The following is a 21,976-nucleotide window of genomic DNA, read 5'->3' as shown; positions in this document are numbered from 1 at the left end:
TGTTGTTTGCAGCTGAGAGGAACTCTGGTCATTTGATTGTTCGGTCAGTAATTGTGTCACATGCATGATCAGGAAAAGACAAACATTGTATATTATTGTGTCACTTTGTTGTTTTATCTTTCTTTCAAACTCTATAATGTTTTGGGAGTTATTACACACATAGACAATTAAGACGGATCCAGTAACACCTAACAGTGAATGAGAGAGACCACCTGAGAAAAGACTTTTATGTATTTATATATGTGGTATATACAGTATATTGTGAATGAAATGAGTCTTCTTTATTGTCTAGTTTTTATAAACACCTTTTATTTTCATACTTGTATTTATTATTGAATTATTTCTTTGTCACATTAACATGCAATACTCGTCTTATTGTTCTTTGTTTAGCTCATTTCCGAGTGATCATGTAAAATGAACATTAGTCTTTAGTCTTGTGGTTTGTGGTTCAAAGATCTAATGGAAAGTTCACCGTGCAAAGTGAAGTGGCAACATTCTGTGATATAAATAATGATGACTGACTATGAAACTATTTCTTTGTATTAATATTCTATAAAAAAAGGATTTATATTCAGTACGAAACTACTTAAGGAACCAAAATACTGAAAAATGCCCCAGACAATTTCTATTGTATCCTGCTGATTTAAATATCACACCAATCAAAAACTTTTCTATAGAAATTCTTTTTTAAACATTTTAGAAGAATCGCTCATCTATCAAAACAACAAATACCATTAAGGTAAATTATCGAAAGGACACATCTATTTAAATTGAGGTTTAACACCAATGCTAATCTTAAGCATTTGACCACAAGACTTTAGTTTGTAAGATCTTGACAAGACGGTTTCATCGGTCACACGCACCTGGCCAGAAGTGAACCTCCGGTCTGTGTTTGGTTATAATATGACAATTTATTTGATATTTATAATAATTTAAACAAATATTTTGTTGTATATTATTTTTATTCAATTCAATTAAAACTCAACAAAAGCTCAAAGCTCAACAGTTATAGATTATTTGTGGAGGTCTCCCAGAGGTTACATTTTGGCCACATAAGGTTTGTTTATGTTGTTGCGCTGAAACCATCTATACAGGGAGGTTGAACTAGGCCTTAAACTACAAACATGCTTTACAAAAACAATGACGAGTGTTTCTTAAGACTAAACAATAAATGTTAATCTGTTCATGGTCATGACAGCTCAAACATGTATTTTATTCTGAGACAACCTTAAAGTCACAGTGAAAAGGAAGTTGTGATTTGTCTTCTTGTCCGTATGGTGATGTTACATCCGAGTGAAACTTAAAAAAAAGTAGGGCAGAACTTTTGAAGCAAATTGAAGCATTTGTTTAAGAGAAATATCCAAATTTATTTTATTAAGAAAGAACTTCGGGAAATAAACGGAAGTTAGAAAATATTCTTAATAGCTGTCAATATGGATATTTCTCTTAAACAAACGATTCACTTCAGAAGACCTTTGTTAAGACCACAGAGGCGTGTCGAGCACTTCTTTGATGGATGGATGCACTTTTTGGAGCTTCAAAAAATTGCTCCCCATTCACTCCCATTCTATCGCATGCACATAAAATGATACTTGGTATTATAACCCCGACTGCATTATTCTTCAAGAAGAAAGCCACATTCAGTCAGGATGTCTGAAATATCCACATTACATTTAGTCATTTAGATGAGAGAAACAATGAAAGCAATTGGGACAACATGAGGACAACAAAAAGCCTACCACAGTATACAGAGCTAAGTTTTTAATATTATGAGTAGAAAAGAGTTGGAAGTCAGAACTGATGCCTTTATAGTCAGAAAAATATCCCTTTAAGGGAACATTTTTAAAGAATGATCTTCTGGTATTTTTTGTGTTTTCACAAGGATTTTTTCTCTATTTGAACCAAAACATATTCAGTTAAACTTATATATATCCAATACGATAATTCAGTGATGAAAGTTATATTCCCTCATGTGCCTTCAATTGTGATTTAACCAAAGCAAATATTGTACAAATATGCCGTATACATATAGTATATGGAATGGGTGCGGATATACAGCAACGTCCAAATTTAAAAAAACATGTCAAAATTATTTTCAGTTATTATTAGTTAAAATTATCCTTTTGTTTCATTCTGTAAACTACTAACAATATACCTGCCAAATGTTAAATACAAATCTTGTTTCTCTTTGCAGAAAATGGAGAAACAGGTGAAAATAACAGAAAGGTTTTCTGTTTTCAGATCTCAAATAGCCTACCACAAACAAGTTCATATTCACTACAGTATAAAGCAATACATGTGGGAAAATACATGTAATATTTATACATGTGGGAAAGTTCAAAAATATACATTTTAATGTGATAATCTGGATTTTTGTGTCTTGTCATGCTGTCAATCTTTCACATTGCTGTTGGATGACTTTGCATCTATTGTAAACACGTAGTTGTGTGAGTCTCAGAGTGAAAAGGTGAAACTCAACACCATACAGACAGTGTTGGAAAGGGGTCAAATATGCCGAAGATGCTGGAATAGCAGAAAATGGGCAGGAACTGGACAGCTTGATGGCCCAGATTGCACAAGAAACTCATAAACAACTACCATAAAACATAAAAACAGACTACACTGATCCACACAGCATTAATAATTATTCTTCTGTATTCTACATTTAGGACTATGTTTCTTGTTTATGGCAATACAATTGAAAAGAAACTCAGAATTACTCTTGTTGGGTGGTTGGGTGCACAATTGGTGTTTTTTAAAGCATTGGTTGGGTCTGTCCAATTTGACCCAACCTTGACTTGAAACAAGCAGCATTGTTTACAGTGCAAGGTGTATGTAAACTTCTGACACCAGCTGTGTGTTTTTTTAGGTAAATGTGGAAAATATTGGCTGGTTCTTCTACGTGTAAACTCTACATGGTTGATAAAAATAGACACAATTGCATACAACAGTAAAAATCTGTTTATGGTGAGATTATTCTCTCTATCTAGAATAATTCTTTGTGTTGTGAGAGTAGTGAGCTTACATTGGAGCAGTTGCCCGTGTCACTTTTAAAGGATGCTGACCATACCGAGTGGCCGGTGTTTATTCAGCAACTCATTTGAGTGCCCTCACCCTATTTGAGTGTGTGTTTTCTTCTCATGGGACGGGAAACACAGTGCGTAATACATATGAAAATGACATTTTCCAATTCAAATAAGTCTTTCAACAAAAGCAACACTAGAGTTCGGTTTCCTGGTTAAAGTGTGTGTTTTGCGGTTATCTGTGTGGAGTGAGGCATCAGAGACAGAGATATTAGCCACCACTCTATTATCTGAAGCGGGACATGCGTAAGAGCTCTGATAACAGCTCTGAAGAACATAATCACCTACTGAACACAGGTCTTCTGAGAATCACACGCTTACAGAGACACTGAAGCCCGTTTGAGTGTCATGTGGGTTTTGGGAGTCAATGGAGAGTCTGGACGCATCACTTCAGCTCACTTGACACTCTTGATACCGTCTACAAAGGGTTCATAATGTGCCGCAAATCAAATGTTGAGATACTGTTGTTACCAAATATTTACACAAAGCATTTATTCAATTCATTTTATGTTGTCATACACTTTCATTGACAAGTTTGGGTCAGAAATGGGAGAAATGCTTCTCTTCACCTTCCATCAAACCTTTCCATCTGAAGGTAAATGCTTAAATGGCTGAAACAAGTTAAGACAAAAATGTTTTTTCATACTTTAAAAAACAAAACTAGATTAAATAGAAATAAGGTTTAAATAATGTCTCGGGTACGTCAAAAAACAGCTCGATAATATAACAAGACAGCATTTTGCAAACTCTATATAAAGACCATACTGTATACCTAAGATGATCACATATAACGGTTTATATTTTTCAGTTTTTTGGAAGTTACATGTTTCAGTGGAAGTTACTTGTGTGTTATTCCATTGTTTTTCATAGTTTTCTGTTACTCTAATATGTGAAATATAAGAATAAAAGTGACAGTAAACTTTTATCCATGTTTTGTTATGTTACATATCTATATTGCTAAATGCATACTGTTGGCAGAATACATGATAACAAATCTAGTTATAAGTTCATATAAAATAACTTCTTTCAAATGAACTCATCATCAATGTACATTTTTCATGGTCGAGGGTCAATATAATGATGTATGATACAGTATGATACATAATACAAGTTTGCAAATGAAATGAAAATGGATGATGCACAGCAAAAAGTCATCTGACTACCCAACTTGGCCAATGTATTGATCTATTAGTACTGTATATGATATGAAATACTAACAACAGCATAAACAGTATTATTATAAGAATTATCATCTCATTTTAATTTCAGAAGGACTTCTATAACAAAGATTAGTTTTGGACAAATGTATACAAAATTAGAATTAGATTAGGTAGAATGTGTTTAATGGCTTCATTCTAGTATTCATTTGAGATATTAAATTACAGAGAAAAAGTACTTTTTCGAAATTCTGGACTGACATTTGAGCCCCACCCACAATCACAACTGCCAGGGGTCTTCAACTTCAGTTGATCACTGATAGAGAGAAAAAGAGAGGGAGAAATAGATGACCAGCACTTTTCTGAATATGTGATCTGAATTTGACACTTTGTAAATATCATTTAAACACTAATTGCTGGATTACGGTCCTCTGGCTATTGCACATGTAAAAGTATTTTGTGCCAAATAAGAAAGACGACGTGTTTATTTGCCTCTTCTGGAGACATTCAGGATAGTTTTATCGTACATGCACCGAGCGAATGGCCGTGACTGAAGCCGTGCTGCCGTCGTTTAGTTCGTTCTCAAACATATGCAACACATCTGAAAACATGAAGGTATGTTTATGTCACACAATTTATCATTAAGTCTCTGCTCCTGGTTAAAAACTGAACAAATTATATTATAATATTTAATAATTATTACTTAATAATATTTGTAATTATAATTTGTGCAATTTTAAAGATTTCAGTATGATATGAAGTCTGTGTTTGTATGTAAATGCTAAAATATTTTTCATAATATATATTTTTTGTTTGTGAAATGAGATAACCAAAGCATCACATTAAACCAATAAAATAATTGAACATTTATATTTTGTTTACTGTGAATTAATCCAGACGGTTTGATTCGGGACCAATAAATGTAAATTTGTTTTTTTTGTATTTCATAAATAACTCTGAAGGCTTGGAAGTTTGAAACAGGACTTTTGGATCTGAGTCAAAGCAACGGCTTTAATGAACCTTCACAGTCCCTAACAGAACACAACACTGAAAGCGAAGGATGCTGGGATATGGAGTTCTTGCTGTCAAATTGGGGCGGCACATCGCCCGAACGGTCCAACACTTCTCAAAGAGCACCCGTACATGACCAGGTCCACAGTCCTGATCTCTACTACACTCAGGATCTGAACGAAGACAGAGACCAAGCAAGACTAAACAAACATCAAGTTTCCATTACAAGCTCTCTGGCTGAACTGATTCCTAACGAAGCGTCTTTAAATTCTTCACTGCCGGACCTTTTTAACGGAGGATATTTAGAGCAGCAGGTGATGGGAAAATCATACTCGCAACCAGAAAGTGTCTCTCTCGTAAATGACATGGACAGAACAAATGAGAGAAGCAACGTGGGAAAATTGAGATCGTGGGATTTTGCACACTACCCTCAGTCTGTACCTCTGATACCCATCACAGACTCCAAATATGTACCCACATCGGGGATCGCCATGGACACGCTGGTGTTTCCTCCACATCATAACTATAACTACATCCAAAACTACTCTCATCCCAGACTCTACCAGCAGCAGCAGGTGAGCTACGTCCAAAGCCAGCCAACAAGCCACTATCCAGGCAGACAGTGCATGATGCCTGACTCCACAGTGCCACCTGCAGGTCAGGAGGGGAAGCGCAACCGGCGAGGGACGGTGAAGAGGAGGGTGACGGTACACAGTTGTGAATACCCAGGCTGTCACAAGACTTACACTAAGAGCTCCCATCTCAAAGCTCACCTTCGTACACACACAGGTAACCACAAACACAGAAGTACACAACTGAATAAATGATAGAGTGTTAGAAAAGTGGTCCAATCTTTGATAACCTATAGAAAGACGAAACACAGACCAGATCGCTTTAATTATTTTTCTTAGACATCAATGAGATTGGACACCTTTGATTATTTCTACATAGAAAAATCTCTCAAATGACTCCGGCTCAGATTTGTCAAGTCTCCAATCAAAAGTCAATATAAATGAAGACCTCAATATGAACACAAATAAATCTCATCACATTTACCCAAATCCAGATTATTTTACCTTCTATTTCTGTTGACTTCAGGTGAAAAGCCGTATCACTGCACTTGGGACAGCTGCGGGTGGAAGTTCGCCCGTTCCGACGAGCTGACGAGACACTTCAGAAAGCACACGGGTCAGAAGCCGTATGAGTGTGTGCTGTGCCACCGGGCCTTCAGCCGATCTGACCATCTGGCATTACACATGAAGAGACACGCGTGAGATCAGGAAGACATATAGATACACACAAAGAGAAACACAGATACAGTATATACACGCTAATCTGGTTAGTTTATGCCTGTAATGGCATTTAAATGTCTTTGAGAGGACCTGAGGTTCAGCAGATGAGGCGCTGACAGTGTTTATCCAAAAAAGGTCCTTAAAAGCACTATGATGTTAACATACAACTGACATGTACATACTGTACATTATGGTGCATTATGAAATGAAATTTCTTTTCATAAGAAAATAAACATGGTTTAGTCGAAAATAAGAAGCTCCAAAAATGTAGGTACCTTGGGTGCGAATTCCACGCGGCCTTTGAGCTGTATAATTTGGGAAACTGTAAAGAAGCAATTATATCAAACTCTTTCCGTTGCAAATTATACCTGTAAAAAGAAAAATGAGAGGTTATAAAATTTTATTAGAAGAAAATCTGTACATTGCTGTAACATTCCATACAAGAAAGTGCTGTTGAATTTGAATGACATCATCTACTTAAATATTTAGAAACTTTTAGAACTAAAATAGCAAAAAATGCAAAGAATACAGCAGGTATAATGTTTATTTTACACTTCTTTTGAATATCATGTTATTTTATGACTTTCTATTTTTAGTCTGTAATTTTGTATTTATTATATACGTTTGTGTGAAGGGGATGTAAGGAAAAAGTCTTTGTGTTATGGATATTTCGCTATTTATAATCACCCCCCAAAAAAACATCAAAAGAAAAACAAATATATTCTGTTTGTCTGTGCTAAAGTACTTTTCGTGTGTGTTTTAGGAAGCATTTATGATTTATTTATATTATCTCAGCAATAAAGAAACGAACTTATGTGCAAGTCTCATTTCCAACCAACAGACGGCAAACAAACAAAAAAATCTCTGTGAACAGAAGGGAAAGTTTATAGGAAAATGTTTAATTTCCCCTCTTGAATTTCATATAAAAATCATGTGACATCACATGATATTCAGTGAATTTGCAGTTTTCATGGTCATTTTAGGACATTTCATGTACATGTATATCTGCGAAAAACAAACAAGGCTCTACAAAAGCATAAATCACTTATGCACAAGCAGTGGTTCACAACCAAGGCTGAGTTTCTCACACTTGAGAAATTCAACAAAAATAAGTATCCTGGGATTAGTCTTGGTTATTCCCGAGCGTCACGATGACATCCCACACTCATGTGTTCAGTGAGGGAGCACATGAGGACACAAAGCATCATGCGTTTGCATTACATATATAACGCCTGTTTAAGAAACAAAGCCGGAGGAAATTGAATGGAAATTTGCCCTTAGGTCAACGTTTTATTTATGTTTTTCTGTCTCTTTTTACAGCTGGATGATGTAAATGTATCACAAATCTCAACTTTCAATTTCTGTTCTGCATCTTTACATCAAATTAGAAAAATATTCATTGATGGATAGCCATCAACAACACTTTGTCAGCGTAATCTCAAATCACTGTGAATATAGTTATGAGGGTAAATGAGGATAAGCGGTACTGCAAGAGAATGAGAGATATGGAAATAACAGGGGAATGTAGGACGTTCTTTGGAACACATTTGAGAACTGGGTTAACTAACACTTTACTTATACAAATAGTTTCACACTTTGTTTACTCACAAGCATAACATTGAAGAGCGATTTTAAAACAGTGGACACTAAAATCATATCTGATCAGAATGAATTCAACTGAACTAATGTGAAATGTCTTTCTTTAAAGAAACGACATGCCACAGTTTCTTATTCTTCCACTTCACAAAGTAAAACAGTGTTTGGCCAGCGTTTTGCTCTTGCTAGTAGATTTTATGAAAAGAAATTATTAAACTATACTTAACATAACTATGTTCCTGTTCTTAACCAAAAAAATTTTAAAATAACATAAAAATCTGCTAATTTTGGTCGTTTAGATTTTAATTATTTTGTTTGAGTAATTTCGATTGAACAAATTATTAAGTAAATCCAACTCAATTTTCTCAACTCAATAAACACAAGTTTACTTATTTATTTTGTGGTGAGACTAAAGAAAAGCATGTGGTCTTTGTGCTATTTCAGCATTGGTACAGTTTATTATTTCTCATTTTTATATAGTAAAAGAAGCGTGTAAAGGTATTGAAGGTATGCCGAAATCAATTACAATCCATTGCAATTATGACACAAAGTAATTTGTGTTTTTGCAATACCACGTAGATTTTCCAAGAATAATCGATAATAAGATGCAGATAGTACAACATACTCTGGGGTTTGTTAAGAAGCTCATGGATTACAGTTCAGCTAAATCACATGGAAGAATATTTTGTTGCGCAATGGCGTCTAATCCTGCGGTAATGTGCACGTTGGAGACGCAGATCGGGCGTTCTGACGCAGGGTTCAGTCCGGGTGAGCTCAGGACCCGAGATGAACTCTTCTGAGAAAGAGCAGAATATGAGTAAAGATGAGGACAGAGCCTGACACTGATAACAGGGACGAGGACGACTGCGGTGCTTTCAAATTCTATAAAAATACATAACCTGTTATTTATTTGATCGCAACATCGAAATTGTATTCAGCTGGTTGAAGTGAAGAGTGAAGCGTTAAACTGGAAGGTAAGCAGCAGATCTAATGTATTTTTATTGTTAAAAACCACTTATGACAAAATGAAATTTCTAGAGAATGCCGATAGACTGAAAATAATGACAGGCTATTTGAACACATCATCTGACTTTAAAATGAAAATGAAACGTTTCTAAGTGGGAGCGCGTTTTTAACCCACACGGCGCGCGCAGACGCGTGCGTATTGTTGAAAAATACAGGCACATGTGCGACAGGTGTTATATGGTAGTTTATTTAATTTAAGAGTTATTTAAATTTCCTTTATTCATGAGTTTCCTTCTTATTGATTTAGAGATACAATAGGTATTAAACCACGAGTAACAATTTGCATAAAAAGGCTAAATTGTTCATTCAATAGGCTACTATAAATCAACAAAGACTGCTAATTTGGGGTTTTTCGATTTATAATTTGCACTTTTGCATACTTAAATTGACTTACATGTAAATATGTTGCCATTTTGCATTCATGATACAGTTATGTAATACGTGCCTTCATAAATGCCTTACATTTACGCATTCAACCACTAGGGGGAGCTAAAGATCCTCAGACTCCAAAACGCAAAGAGAACCAAGAGTCATTCAACATTCAGACTGAGTGAATAGTCAAAGCATGAGGGACCAAACCATCACGCTGGCAGAGCAGGGTGTGATGCTCCAGGAAAACACAACAGATCCGGTTGGTCAGGATGACGCAACATCTTTCACAAAAGAAGCAGTGTCCACCCTGACATCCAGCAGCATGCTGGCACACTCGTTTCTTATCCATCCTAGAGTTCTGACAGACAAAGATTCATCTGACACTGACGGTAGTAGCATGCATGGCAAGCGTGAGTTCACCCCTACTGAGAAAACAGACGACAGTTATTGGGACAAGCGCAAAATGAACAACGAGGCCGCTAGGCGTTCACGTGAGAAACCCCATGTGCCTACACGCTTCCCATACCAATAACCTCCAAAATTGAAAAAAAATGTGTCAGACGATAATGAGTCAATAACTAATTTCAGCTTTTTATGCATTTGCACAACAGTCATGAACACGATTGGTATTGCTAGGGACGTGTTCAGTGTTTTAGTGGGGGAAAAATGCATCGGCCTTGTCAAAGTGATCAATATTTTTGCATGAGGATACTTAAACGAACGGTGAAAAAATTAGATATTAACTCCGGTGTCTTTATCATGGGTTTTGATGACGGACAGCTCTGGCTGACAACAGAAACAGCTTCAATGACTGCATCAGCCAAAAACAGCTATTTAAAGACACAAGAGTGAAAGTCATCCATTCTCTGTTATAATGTGTGACTGACAAACACAATGCTAATAGAAACACTTGGTTAAGTGGACAAAAGTGTTACTGCCCCAAGGATCTAATGGTACAAAACAGAAAGAGGTTCTAGAGGTTCCCACAGTCCTTGTTTGTGTGAGACAGTTTATCGCAGCTACACGTTCAATGTCAACATCAGCACTTCTGTGGCTATTTTAGGCTGTGAGAGACAAAGGTATCGATTTGCGTATGCATTGTGTTTGCCGTTAAACATGCAAGCGATGCAGAAAGAAAGGACGTGTAAGCAGAAGAACACGGAACAGTTAAAAGCGCATGGGCCTAAAATCTGCTTTCAAAATGCATTTTAACATCATGTCAAGTAGAATAATTGACCCTATATGGATTGAGAAAGTCTTGGACTAGATTTGAATTACATGTTAGTTTTAATAGGACGAGCACTTTAATAGCAATGCTTTCATTTCTTAAGATACAATGCAAACCTCGATGTCACATTAAAGGACATTAAATAAACAGTTCACCCAAACATGAAAATTGTCTTCATTTACTCACCCTCAAGTTTGCTTCCAAGCATTCTTCCAAATATCTTTCTCCATGTTCATCGTAACAAAGACATTTATAAAGATTTAGTAAATTGTTATATTTTCTTTTTTTGGGGTTGAACTGTTCCTTTAAGCGTCAAACAACTGAAGAATAAAAATAGAAAAGGTTATAAATTGTACCTTCGGGGGGAACTGGCAAGCTTTGTTTGTACTGTGTACTGTAAATTGTTGATGCAACAACTGTGATAAAATAAAAGTATTGCACTCCTATTCTTCACTTAAAATAAAACAAAAATGATTGCATCATATCTTCACCCTGATGTCATTTCCAAACCTATATGGTTTGTGAAACACAACTGAAAAGATTTTGAGAAGTGTTTTAGTGGTTTTGTGTTCATACAATGGAAGTCAACGTGATGAAATTTTGTTTGGTTATCAACATTCTTCAAAATATTTTCAGTTGTGTTCTGCAGAGGAATGAAGTCATACAGATTTGGAACGACATGAGGGCGAGTAAATGATTTTTCATTGTAAGTGAATTTTATATTTTCAATGTGTTAATCATTTAATGTTACATCTTGATCTGTAAAGACCAAGGTGCTACATTTATTAGAAATGTTGGTTTTCTGAATGAATATTTGGGTGGGATTTTGAAATATTGACCCTGCACATATCTCACATCTGTTTTCTTCGATCTCAGATCTACTGCTGGACTGGCGAGTGAGGTTGCTTAAACAATAAAGCTCCACAGAGGATGCCTTCACTACTAACTGATCCAGATAAACACACATTGGGTTCTTTGTCTCTACCAGCACCCCTGATCAACCCCTCTCGGTTGAAGGAGGGGTGTGAGGGGGGTGGGAAGGGAAAACCAGTTGCTAGGCAGGCAGCATAACGGTTGCCTAGGGAACTGTAGCAGACGCAGCTGTGAGTGAATCGGGGAGAATGCGAAGGGGGAGGGATAGGCAAGTTCAAGGCCAACACCCCCAATCTGTAAAATGTCCGTCATCACCTCAACAGATGAATAGAGAGTGCATTAGGTGATGGTGGCGCAAGCCTAATGTCGGCGTATCTCTTGATCCCGGCAGGTCGCATTACTGCGGCACGGTTTCTAACAGGATACAACGATGAAGGTTGCTGTTAATGGAATTGCTTTGTGCCAGGTGTCATTTGATTCTAAAGGTTCAAAGTTACTTAGAAATATGGTACAAGTGTCATTGTCATGACCTTTATTCCTTAATGACACTTTCTTTCCTAAAAACAAAACAAGGATCAAGTGCATATACATGTGATGATTACATAAGCAGATATGCTATTTAAGAATAACTAAGCAGTTAAAGACACGTACAACAGTTTGTTTATGCATAAATAGCTTTTTCTTAGAATCGTACTGGTGCCAATACCATTTTTCAGGTCAGGGAACTTGCAGACAGTTAAAGCGGAAGAAACTCTACCATCATTATTGTTCTGTAATACTTGCACAAACAAAACACAAGCATACCCACACACCAAAATGATGCATAAACAAATATTGCTGAAAATGTTACTTGATACAGGCCAAGAACAGGAAGGCAAGTTGGTATTTTGAAACTGGCACCGTGAGTACAGGACAAGCATTCTTAAAATAAACAGTGAATGGTATTTTTGGAAAAGAATGAATATGGATAAACTCTGGATAGACAGACAGACAATATAGACAGATACATAGACAGATAGATAGAATACTGACAGACAGATATATTATATTGTCAGTTGGTCAGACAGACAGATAAATAGATAGAATACAGAGAGACAGTATTTTTAGACAGACAGACAGATCTAAACAGAAAAACAGAGAAAGAGATAGAATAGACAGACAAATATATTATACTGTCAGTTGGTCCGACAGACAGATAAAGAGAATCCTGACAGACAGACAGAATTTTAAGACAGACAGACTACAGGTATGTGCGGAAAGAAAGATATACAGACAGACAGATAGAATATTGACAGACAGACACAAAGGTAGCATTTTTAGACAGACAGATATATAGACAGAAAAACAGATACACAGAGAGAGAGAGATTATACTGTCAGTGATCATACAGACAGATAAATAGACTGACAGACAGATAGAAATGGACAGACAGACACACAGGTAGTATTTTTAAACAGACAGATCTATAGACATAAAAGCAGATACAGAGAGAGATTATACTGTCAGTGGTCAGACAGACAGATAAATAGAATCCCGACAGACAGACAGATAAAATTTTAAGACAGAAGGAGTCTAGACGGATAAATAGACAGAATGCTGACCGACAGACACACAGCTAGTATTTTTTAAGACAGACAGACAGATATATAGAAGGAAGACACACAGACAGACACAGAGAGGTAGTATTTGTAGACAGACAGTCAGACAGATAGTACTGTCAGTTGGTCAGACAGACAGATAAAATACTGAAAGACAGACAGACTGTATTTTTAGACAGACTGAATATTGACAGAAACACTTGACAGACAGACAGACAGAATACATACATAAAAATATAGAATATGACCATACAGATGGAGTATTGAAAGAAAGAAAGAAAGAAAGAAAGAAAGAAAGAAAGAAAGAAAGAAAGAAAGAAAGAAAGAAAGAAAGAAAGAAAGCTTGTTGTCTGAGCCAGTGTCTTTACGCAATGGTGAATATTTACGCAACAGTTTCAAAGTCTCGTAACCTCTTTCTCTGTAAGAAGCTGAAGTGTTGAGCACACAGAGGTGAGTTACAGCAACAGCACTCTGGTCATACACCGCAACTGCCGTATCTGTGATCGGTAACCGACCGCGTGTCGTTACTGTAAATGGCAATAGAGCATCTCTGACCACCTCTGTCTCCTCCACGACCATTTCACCAGGAGTCAAGGCTTGTGCATCTATAGCCGCGATGAACAAAACGTGACTAGGCACCCAAAGCTCCGTGTTATGCAACCGCTGACCTACTAACACACATTCGAGGACGACGAGGAGAGAGAGTGCGCGCGCGTGTGTAGAGGAAAACTGGAGCAAAGCCTCCGACATAACATAAGGACGAAGAGGGAGGGAGAGACAGACGCCGAATAGCAGCACAGTCAGTGAGTCACACTAATCGACACAAAGCCGGTGAGAGGATCACGACACGCGCGGGACATTTTCACCCAGATGCGAAGTTGCAGTGGAAAGATAAAGAGAGAAAACAGAGATCCGGGACAAGGAACCGCACTGAGAGGCGCGGAACACGCATCCACTGAAGAATAAAAGCGGAGTGATCGATTTAACATCGGGAACGTGATATTTCACATCGGTGAGTTTATGCAAATATGTGAAATGTATTCTGTATATCTTGCGTTATGTCTGTGACATTGAACATGCCTTTATCTGAACCGGGCTAGGCAGTTGTAGGCTAGGCTTTACCTTGCAACGTGGTCAGGGTATGTTATTGTTCGCATGGAAACCGACTCGGGGTCGGCGTGACTCTCAAACGCTCCGTTAAGAAATAATTGTAGGTTTTGTTATAGGTTTCTTTGTTCTTCATCTCAAACGCGCGTCCGTGAGATTTTAAGGACCATGGCATCCGTTCATCTTTTCATTGTGGATTGCCTTTATTCTCATTCAATGTCAAGTCGAGACGGTGTGGCGTGGGGGAGGTGATCGTTACGAAATCCGAACGCACGAGTGGTCGTGGGGTCAGTGATTGTGTAAGCATGGCGGCGGCACAAATTCCGCGTATTCGCGAACGCGACGCGTAATACACGGGGATGACTAAATTGCAAATCAGCGTTTCTTTGAACGCGTACGGTTGTAAAATAACAATGCGTGGCGCGGCGCCCATCGGGACAATGCGATGCCATGCATTAGATTGTCTGAGTGTTCGGCGGCCACCCAGCGTGACGCTAAAGGGCTTTTGACTTCTTACTTTTGACAATTACTCAATTGTGACGCTCAACACATCCTGATAAAATTTTATTGTTTCGCCACTTCTGGTTGGTTTGTTGTGCAATAGATTAACAGATTCAGAACTTTTGGGCAGATGAGTGGACGGGTTATTGATGAGGACTACATTAATATTCTGATTTTGTAAAAAGCATACTTGCAAATTTACATTTTTCAATTTGGCAGACGCTTTTATCCAAAGCGACCTACATTGCATTATCCTAGACATTTTTGTTTCTAAGTATATGCAATCCCCTGGGATCGAACCCACGACCTTGGCGTTGTTAGCGCCATGTTCTTACCACTGAACGGTAAAGAAAATGTATTATATAACTTAGCCTTTAATTTATATATGTAAAATGTATAACACAACTTATATAAATTAAAGGCTATGTAAAATGTATTACATAACTTATATAAATTAAAGGTTATGTAAAATGTATTACATAACTTATATAAATTAAAGGCCATGTAAAATGTATTACATAACTTATGTAAATTAAAGGCTATGTACTTTGCTTGTGTAAAATGCGAGGACTTTATGTTGGTGTGACGTATTGAACTGTGAAAACCTCATGCTCTTCATAAAGACTGACTTCTAAAGTTAACAGGTCCACCACTCCCTGCTCAGCAATGCCAGGAATCTCAAACCGCCTCAAATTGCACCCAAACATCTTGTAATACCCAACATCTCCTTGAAAACCTATACCTTTTTTTATAATGGCTCCAACCTCAGAATGGATTTCCATTAATTCAGGTGGCAAAAATAGATGATTCCTCCAATTAATCTCATTTGAGGAGTTTCCGAAATGCATGACATCTAAAAAACATTTGTGCCGTTGACTTTTTTTCACAGACATCTTTTGTGTCTCCAGTACTAAGCCCTGTCATTAAGAGTCTAGCCAACACAATATATCTCACAGTCGTACTGGCCTACTTGGCCTTTAGGTTGGAAGAAAAACTGAAGGCGTTACAGCTCTGCCTGCATGTGACTGAGCAGACACATGCAGAGAGGCTTCCAGTTGTAAACACTATCCATCTGGGACAACACATAACGTCGAATTGTGGTCTCTGGTTCTTAGAAATGGAAGTATGTGGTCAAAAGTATACAGTATTGAATCTAACTAGTGAAGAAAGGGCCATTAGTATAGCAATCGCTAGTCAGACATTAGATAAACGGTCTACAGACATCATATGGATAGTCACTTGAACTTAACTCAGCACGTCCTAAAATGATTCCTCAACTATGGTAACAGTCTGGCACCGAGCCACAACCCACGGTTTGAACTGCGCAATACTGCATGCTCTATTTTCTTGGCTGATCCCAGAGACATTTCGAAAGCAGGACTGTGTTTGACATTTGCAAGCATTGTGACGCAACCACAAAAGCCATCATTTTGTAATCATTCCACCTTACTGATTACATTTCAGATACATACTCCAGCAGCATGTCTGAAAACGCACATCGGTGCATCGCTGTTGTGATTCGCGGCCCACTTTAATCTAATATCCTGCTGCTGACGTATTCTCTCCTTTTTCGTACCTCCGCAGTGCTGTTAAATTCCTCTCTCGTCCCCCAATTGGAATCCTCAACCCCTCCCTCACCCTAGAACACTATTTTTGGTCGGCGCTATAATTCCTCACTGCTTGCTCAGGCGCGCACACTGTCTCTCTCTCTCAGACACGCACACACTGTTGCCGCTCCAGTGACCTATTTTACAGCGCGCCATTGGATCGGGCGAGCGAGCGCGCGCACGCACGTACCGTTGTTTACGGAGCAGGCGGTTTCTAGGTCAGTGGGACACATGCGCACAATTTCCAACTCCCTCGCATTGTGTTCCTAAAGACGGGAGTCCTACGTGAAACTAAAACATTTGTCATGCCATGTGTCCAAGATGTTACCTAATCCTCAAAATGTTGTGAGGTGGACCGGAGTGCAAAAAGTGACCCATGAAGATGTAGAAGTATTCCTTTGTTTGATAAAATTAGACTCGAAACATGGCACGTACAAAGTTCTGATTTGGATAAGGAAATATTTGTCTCCGTGTCTAATAAACATTACTTTTCTTCTTTGTATGGGACTGTTTGTGTTTTGGAGATGGTGCAATAGTTCTGGGCGTTATGTAACATGAATTCAGATTCTGAGATTAGCTGCAAAATATATGAGATAACAAATCAAGACTTAATAGCGTTATGTTGTAAATAATGGTTTGAGCCAACAACATGAAGACAAGTCATTATTCTCAAATACAGAATAATGAAGCACAAATCTTGCGCTGCAAATTTAACTGTAAAATAAATCAAATTGAACAAAGTCGTCTGAGATAGTTTGGCCTCCCATCGTATGTGGAATTTGCTTTTAAAAAGCACTTCCGTAACGCTTGATTTTGTGCAACATAAGTAAACAGCGAATCACATTATGTACTCATTCTCAGTGAACCAAATATTTGTAGTTTTGATGTAAATAAAGATATTTGGATCTCGAATAAACAATCAAATGAGAATTTTTCCACAGCACAGCTTAAGTTCCTTTCTGTGATGTGTCCTTATATCTCTGTCGACTCATCTTTTCCCTGAACTCAGTCTCGTTGAGAGATAATATGACTGTGCTGGTCTTACACAATACGTGTCTTACTGCAGCGGGGCATGATCTCTACGTACACGTTTCATTACTCTACTGACCTTAATTTCTCTAGTGCTCCTAGGACACTGGCAGAACGCAACTTTTTAGTTGATGCCAGGTTTATATGCATTATTTGAAAAGAAAGTTTTGCACTAGTGCATGATTTCACATTTAGTCAAAGCTGAAGTGTTTGAAATAAAACAAATGTAAATAAACATATTTGTATTTTTACAAAAGTACGTATACACAACTACAACACCATTACAAGGAAATACAAATATTTTGTTCTGTTTTTCTTGCTGTTCTATTTTTACCTCAACTGTATGATGTATTTGTTTAATAGTTCCTCTAGACAGATTTTCGGTAATCTAACTCTGTTTCATTGTCTCTACAGATCTGCTCAATCGAGACTGGGAAAAAACAGTGAGCCAAGACCAAGATTGTATATCGCCGATAAGACACAACTTGGGATCAGCAGTTTCTGGAAAAGGCAGAGTCGACAAATTTATATTGTCTTCAATCGAACAAAAGCAGATCAAACACAAAAAGGGACTCTACCCATTTTTCTGAGAATAAAACGCAGTATACACGTAACCAATGACGGTTGTTTTTGTCGCGTTCCATCTTTTTCTCATCTTTTTGACCAGTCTTCTGGACACTTGAACATTTTAAGACTGGTTGAATCTGGTTCAGAAAAATTCAACACAGTTCCTGATTGAAACTGCTTCACAGGTCAATAAAACTCTTATTTTCAATGTTCACAGAGTGTCAGGTACACAGACCGCTCTCAATAGGACCACAATGGAAAGCCTAAATCTTCCTACCCAAAACAACAGTGCCAGCTTGGAAACTCTAGAAACATTCTCAAACTACAGCGAGAGTTTACCATCACCTCAAATCTCCAACCCGGGTCGTCAAGGCAGAGTATCAAAACCCAAACCCAACGCATCCTGCCGGCGGAAACGCGAATTCATCTCGGATGAGAAGAAAGATGCGTCCTACTGGGAAAAGCGGCGCAAGAATAACGAGGCTGCCAAAAGGTCAAGGGAGAAGCGGCGGCTCAATGACATGGTGCTAGAGAACAGAGTCATAGCACTGAACGAGGAGAACGTGCGACTGAAGACGGAACTCCTGCAGTTGAAATTAAGATTCGGACTCATAAGTTCTGCCTCCTACATGGAAAAAACACAGCAGATCAGCAGTAGCACTGAAGCATTGATTAATGGTGCAAATGGTACTGGAGCAACATCTGGAAATCCATATTACTCTAGCAGTGGATACTCGAGTGCGTCTCAAGTCATGATGAACTCTGATTCCTCAGAGGCGGAGCAGCCAACCAGAGGTGAACGGCACACAGCATTATCCAAGTACTCGCCTTGTGGATCGCTGTCGGACATGTCCGATTGCTCTTCACGGGACAGCCCTGAACCTATTAACTATGACATTAAGCATGAGAGCTCTGCAATGGATATTAACAGGCTTGAGGCAAGCGTTCTTAATGGCATCTTCAATGGTCATCATGCACGATTAGAGACTCACGAGCCACAAGAAATGGAGCAGCAAGAGAGCGTCAATGCCCCAGCCCCTCCATCCGCCACGCCTCAAAGAAGTGTCATCCTCTTCCGGTCCGGGAGTACCTCTTATCCCGTTGAGAGCCAAAGGGTTGAGGACATTGAGCAGGTGCTGTCCCAAGCACAGCAAAATGGACAAATTGTTCAATTTCCTCAAACAGGGTGCAGCCTGCCTTTAAGACCTGATGGTTTAGAGACTCTTTCAGAGGTGGCACAGCAGCTGGCCAGGAGGTCTTTGGATTCCCCAAATTTTGAGTTTGCTAATGGCAAGGCCGATGCTGGGGAAAACAGACGGTTTGTCATACAGCATAAAGACCAGAGTGCTCAAGGACAATGCAGAATCCAAGTGCAAGACACCACCCAAAATTCTTTCGCCCCAGACCTGCTCAGCGAAGCTGGGAAAGCCCAAGTATACCAGCGGACAAATCCCTACCTCTCCACTCTAAATGAGGAGCCCCCGGTGCTAACTTATGAAGGTTGCCCAAGAACAGATGGCTTCTATCAAGAGCACTCCTCAAGCAAGGACACCTCCTCTAGTGACAGTGACCCCCGCAGTTCAGACAAGGAAGCCTCTACGGACGATGAATCTCCCTCATCCTCTTGTTCGGATACCGGTGGCTACCACACCATCCACCAATCAGCGTCCTCGCCTACCATGGCCAATGGTGACGTTTGCCAATATGGGGACAACCAAGGTGAAATGAAAGCCATGGCTCTGCCACACAAGCTAAGGCTTAAATATAGGGCACTGTCCAATGGTGGCCCCCAAGATGTTCCCGGGTTAGCTACAACAGCGATGTCGCCTGATTTCGCTCTGCCTCAGCACCCGTACCTGGCGTTATCGCAGGTTAACCAGCAGCAAGGCAGCGGATCTGGAAGCAAAGATGTGGAGAGTGAGATGTCAGATGAACTTTGCAGACAACAATCTCCCTCCAGAGAGAAAGAAGAGGGAAGTAAGGACAGAGGAAAGAGAGAATTGGGAGGGCGAGGTAGCAGAAACAATAAACGTGACTGAGACTGTCTGCTAAGACAGGACTTGATTGATGTCATCTTTACCATCCTATAGAAAGAAAAAAGGTACCAATTAATTGCATGGAAGTCAATTGCTTATACTAAACATCAACTACAACCAGAAAGTGTAACTTTTGTTCTTGGTCAGTTCGCTTGTCAAAGCGATAATGTGACATTTTAATGCCGCTCTGTTCTCGCTTTCTTTCATAAGCACTTACTAGTAACTCAAATGAGTTAAGATGGAAAAGGAGCTTTTTTTGTCCTCTTTCACAACAAACTTATACCATGACTCTGTATAGCAACCTTGGACATTTGTCTCCACCTTTGAATATTTACATATCTCTGACATGTTTTGTAGCTTAGCCTAGTTAATAGGTCATTTCTGAACCCAGTACTAGACAAGTTCATGGACTCAGACACAAGTCTGTTTCTCCCTACTGATATTCTCACTCTCCTACTCTGCCTTCTGACTTTAACATTATTTAAGCACTTGGATTATAAAATACTGTGACATGACTAAACATATCATATTTTATGAGAAAAAAAAAAACATGTCAGTCTTTTAAGAGTAGAAAAGTGGGAGAACACGGTCTACTTTTTAGCATTTGGATTCTTGTATAGTTCTGTCCGAATGTTTCTGTTTGATGCTTCCAGTATGCTTTTAGTTCATCGAGTTCCTTCTATGTATTACATTGAATGAATGATACCTTAATCTCTCATTCGTAGTGTTTAAGTCAGTCGTAGGTCAATGCTAACCAGTGAAAATGACCATATTGCATCACTGTAAAGGAGCCTGATGGATCGACCCGCTTTGAAGGTCACTGTGACCAATGTTTTTACTTTAAACATTGCAATCTACCTGACATTAAGCCAAATTAGAGTCGAAAGCCCTTTGAGAAATGTCAATCTGAGCGAATCCAGACTGTACAAAGTGTAAGATATATCATTGCCGTCTAAAGATGGTCTCGTCCTTTGTGGTCAGGTTTCAGAGATGCCTCACAAGCTACCTCATGAGAATAAATTGTTGAGGTTACACAGAACTAAAAATGTTCTCTTCATCTTAAAGGGGAACGAGACTTTGATGTGTGTAGCCCATTGCATCATCATACCCATCAGTTGTTGTGTATAAAAGTTACCACACAGTGAAATGCTGCAGCACACAAGTGTTACAAACTCAGTAGTAAACGTAGACACAAATCGAGTCCCACTAGTCGTCTTTGTAGACTTTACCACAGCTGTAAGCTGCTTCTGCACTGAATTTTTTTCCGTCAGATTTTATACAATCTTTGTTTGTTTTCCCAAACAGGTGCCTGGCACTGGCCATTATGTAAAAAGTGTACAGACAAATTCTCTTTTGAGTATTTTAAGTTTGTATCGAGTTTATTTTGGCATTCAATAATTATTATTATTAATATTGTATTTTATTTTGTATTCCAATGCTATTATTCTTTTCTCGTGTCCGTTGTCTGTTCACCTCAATGTGAAACAGTATATATGTATTTTCATGTCCTGTTCATCTGTTTCGCCTCTGTACCCTGGTGTATTGTGTGGTATTTACTGAAGTTTTAAGGAAAAAAGATAATGTTTGTAAAAAAAAAAGAAAGCCCAACTGTCATGGTGCTCAGAATGACACAAAAGTGGCAAGAAAAATAAAACATGTTGTATGTCAAATTTAAGCCGTCTAATGTTGTCATGTGTACATTACACAACATTTCACACCACTCAAACAAAAAATAAACCTTTACCATGAATGACCCCAGCCTGCACTCTTAACATTCACCTGCCAGATATCATCTCAGACACGACTGATAACCTAAATCAAACAGAGATAGGAAGATAAAAGTTTTGTTTTCTCATCTCTTCTCCCACAAAGGTATAATAATAAAGTGAAATG

General features: G+C 38.4%; 3 protein-coding genes across 4 annotated transcripts in view; 2 read left to right on the top strand and 1 right to left on the bottom strand.

Moving 5' to 3' along the window:
• Window positions 1-6,449, bottom strand: part of plppr2b (phospholipid phosphatase related 2b) — an 87,826-nt gene extending 81,377 nt beyond the window's left edge. For both annotated transcript variants that reach the window (XM_056750723.1, XM_056750726.1), the window contains exon 1: window positions 6,328-6,449. The gene's annotated coding sequence lies outside the window, so the exon portion shown is untranslated. The remainder of the gene's footprint in view (window positions 1-6,327) is intronic.
• Window positions 4,573-7,357, top strand: klf1 (Kruppel like factor 1 (erythroid)). Its single transcript, XM_056750722.1, has 3 exons — window positions 4,573-4,855; window positions 5,203-6,040; window positions 6,350-7,357. The coding sequence occupies exons 1-3, from the start codon at window positions 4,781-4,783 to the stop codon at window positions 6,523-6,525; spliced, it is 1,089 nt and encodes a 362-aa protein (XP_056606700.1). The 5' UTR covers window positions 4,573-4,780; the 3' UTR covers window positions 6,526-7,357.
• Window positions 7,358-13,642: 6,285 nt separating this feature from the next.
• nfil3-5 (nuclear factor, interleukin 3 regulated, member 5) lies at window positions 13,643-21,758 on the top strand. The gene is made up of 2 exons (XM_056750718.1): window positions 13,643-14,248; window positions 17,895-21,758. The coding sequence occupies exon 2, from the start codon at window positions 18,302-18,304 to the stop codon at window positions 20,084-20,086; it is 1,785 nt and encodes a 594-aa protein (XP_056606696.1). The 5' UTR covers window positions 13,643-14,248; window positions 17,895-18,301; the 3' UTR covers window positions 20,087-21,758.
• Window positions 21,759-21,976: the final 218 nt, after the last annotated feature.

The sequence above is a fragment of the Triplophysa dalaica genome, chromosome 6, assembly GCF_015846415.1.
Source record: "Triplophysa dalaica isolate WHDGS20190420 chromosome 6, ASM1584641v1, whole genome shotgun sequence".
In the NCBI taxonomy this organism is placed as follows: Eukaryota; Metazoa; Chordata; class Actinopteri; order Cypriniformes; family Nemacheilidae; genus Triplophysa; species Triplophysa dalaica.
The sequence above is the reverse complement of the archived record's forward strand: the minus strand, read 5'-3'. Positions and strand labels throughout refer to the sequence as shown.

What these genes read in the sequence shown, in the direction of transcription:
- klf1 (XM_056750722.1), top strand. Translation starts at nt 4,781, where the DNA reads ATGGCCGTGACTGAAGCCGTGCTGCCGTCGTTTAGTTCGTTCTCAAAC. An exon ending in ACACATCTGAAAACATGAAG is followed by an intron (nt 4,856 to 5,202) that starts GTATGTTTATGT and finishes ATAACTCTGAAG; the next exon opens with GCTTGGAAGTTTGAAACAGG. An exon ending in TCACCTTCGTACACACACAG is followed by an intron (nt 6,041 to 6,349) that starts GTAACCACAAAC and finishes TGTTGACTTCAG; the next exon opens with GTGAAAAGCCGTATCACTGC.
- nfil3-5 (XM_056750718.1), top strand. Translation starts at nt 18,302, where the DNA reads ATGGAAAGCCTAAATCTTCCTACCCAAAACAACAGTGCCAGCTTGGAA.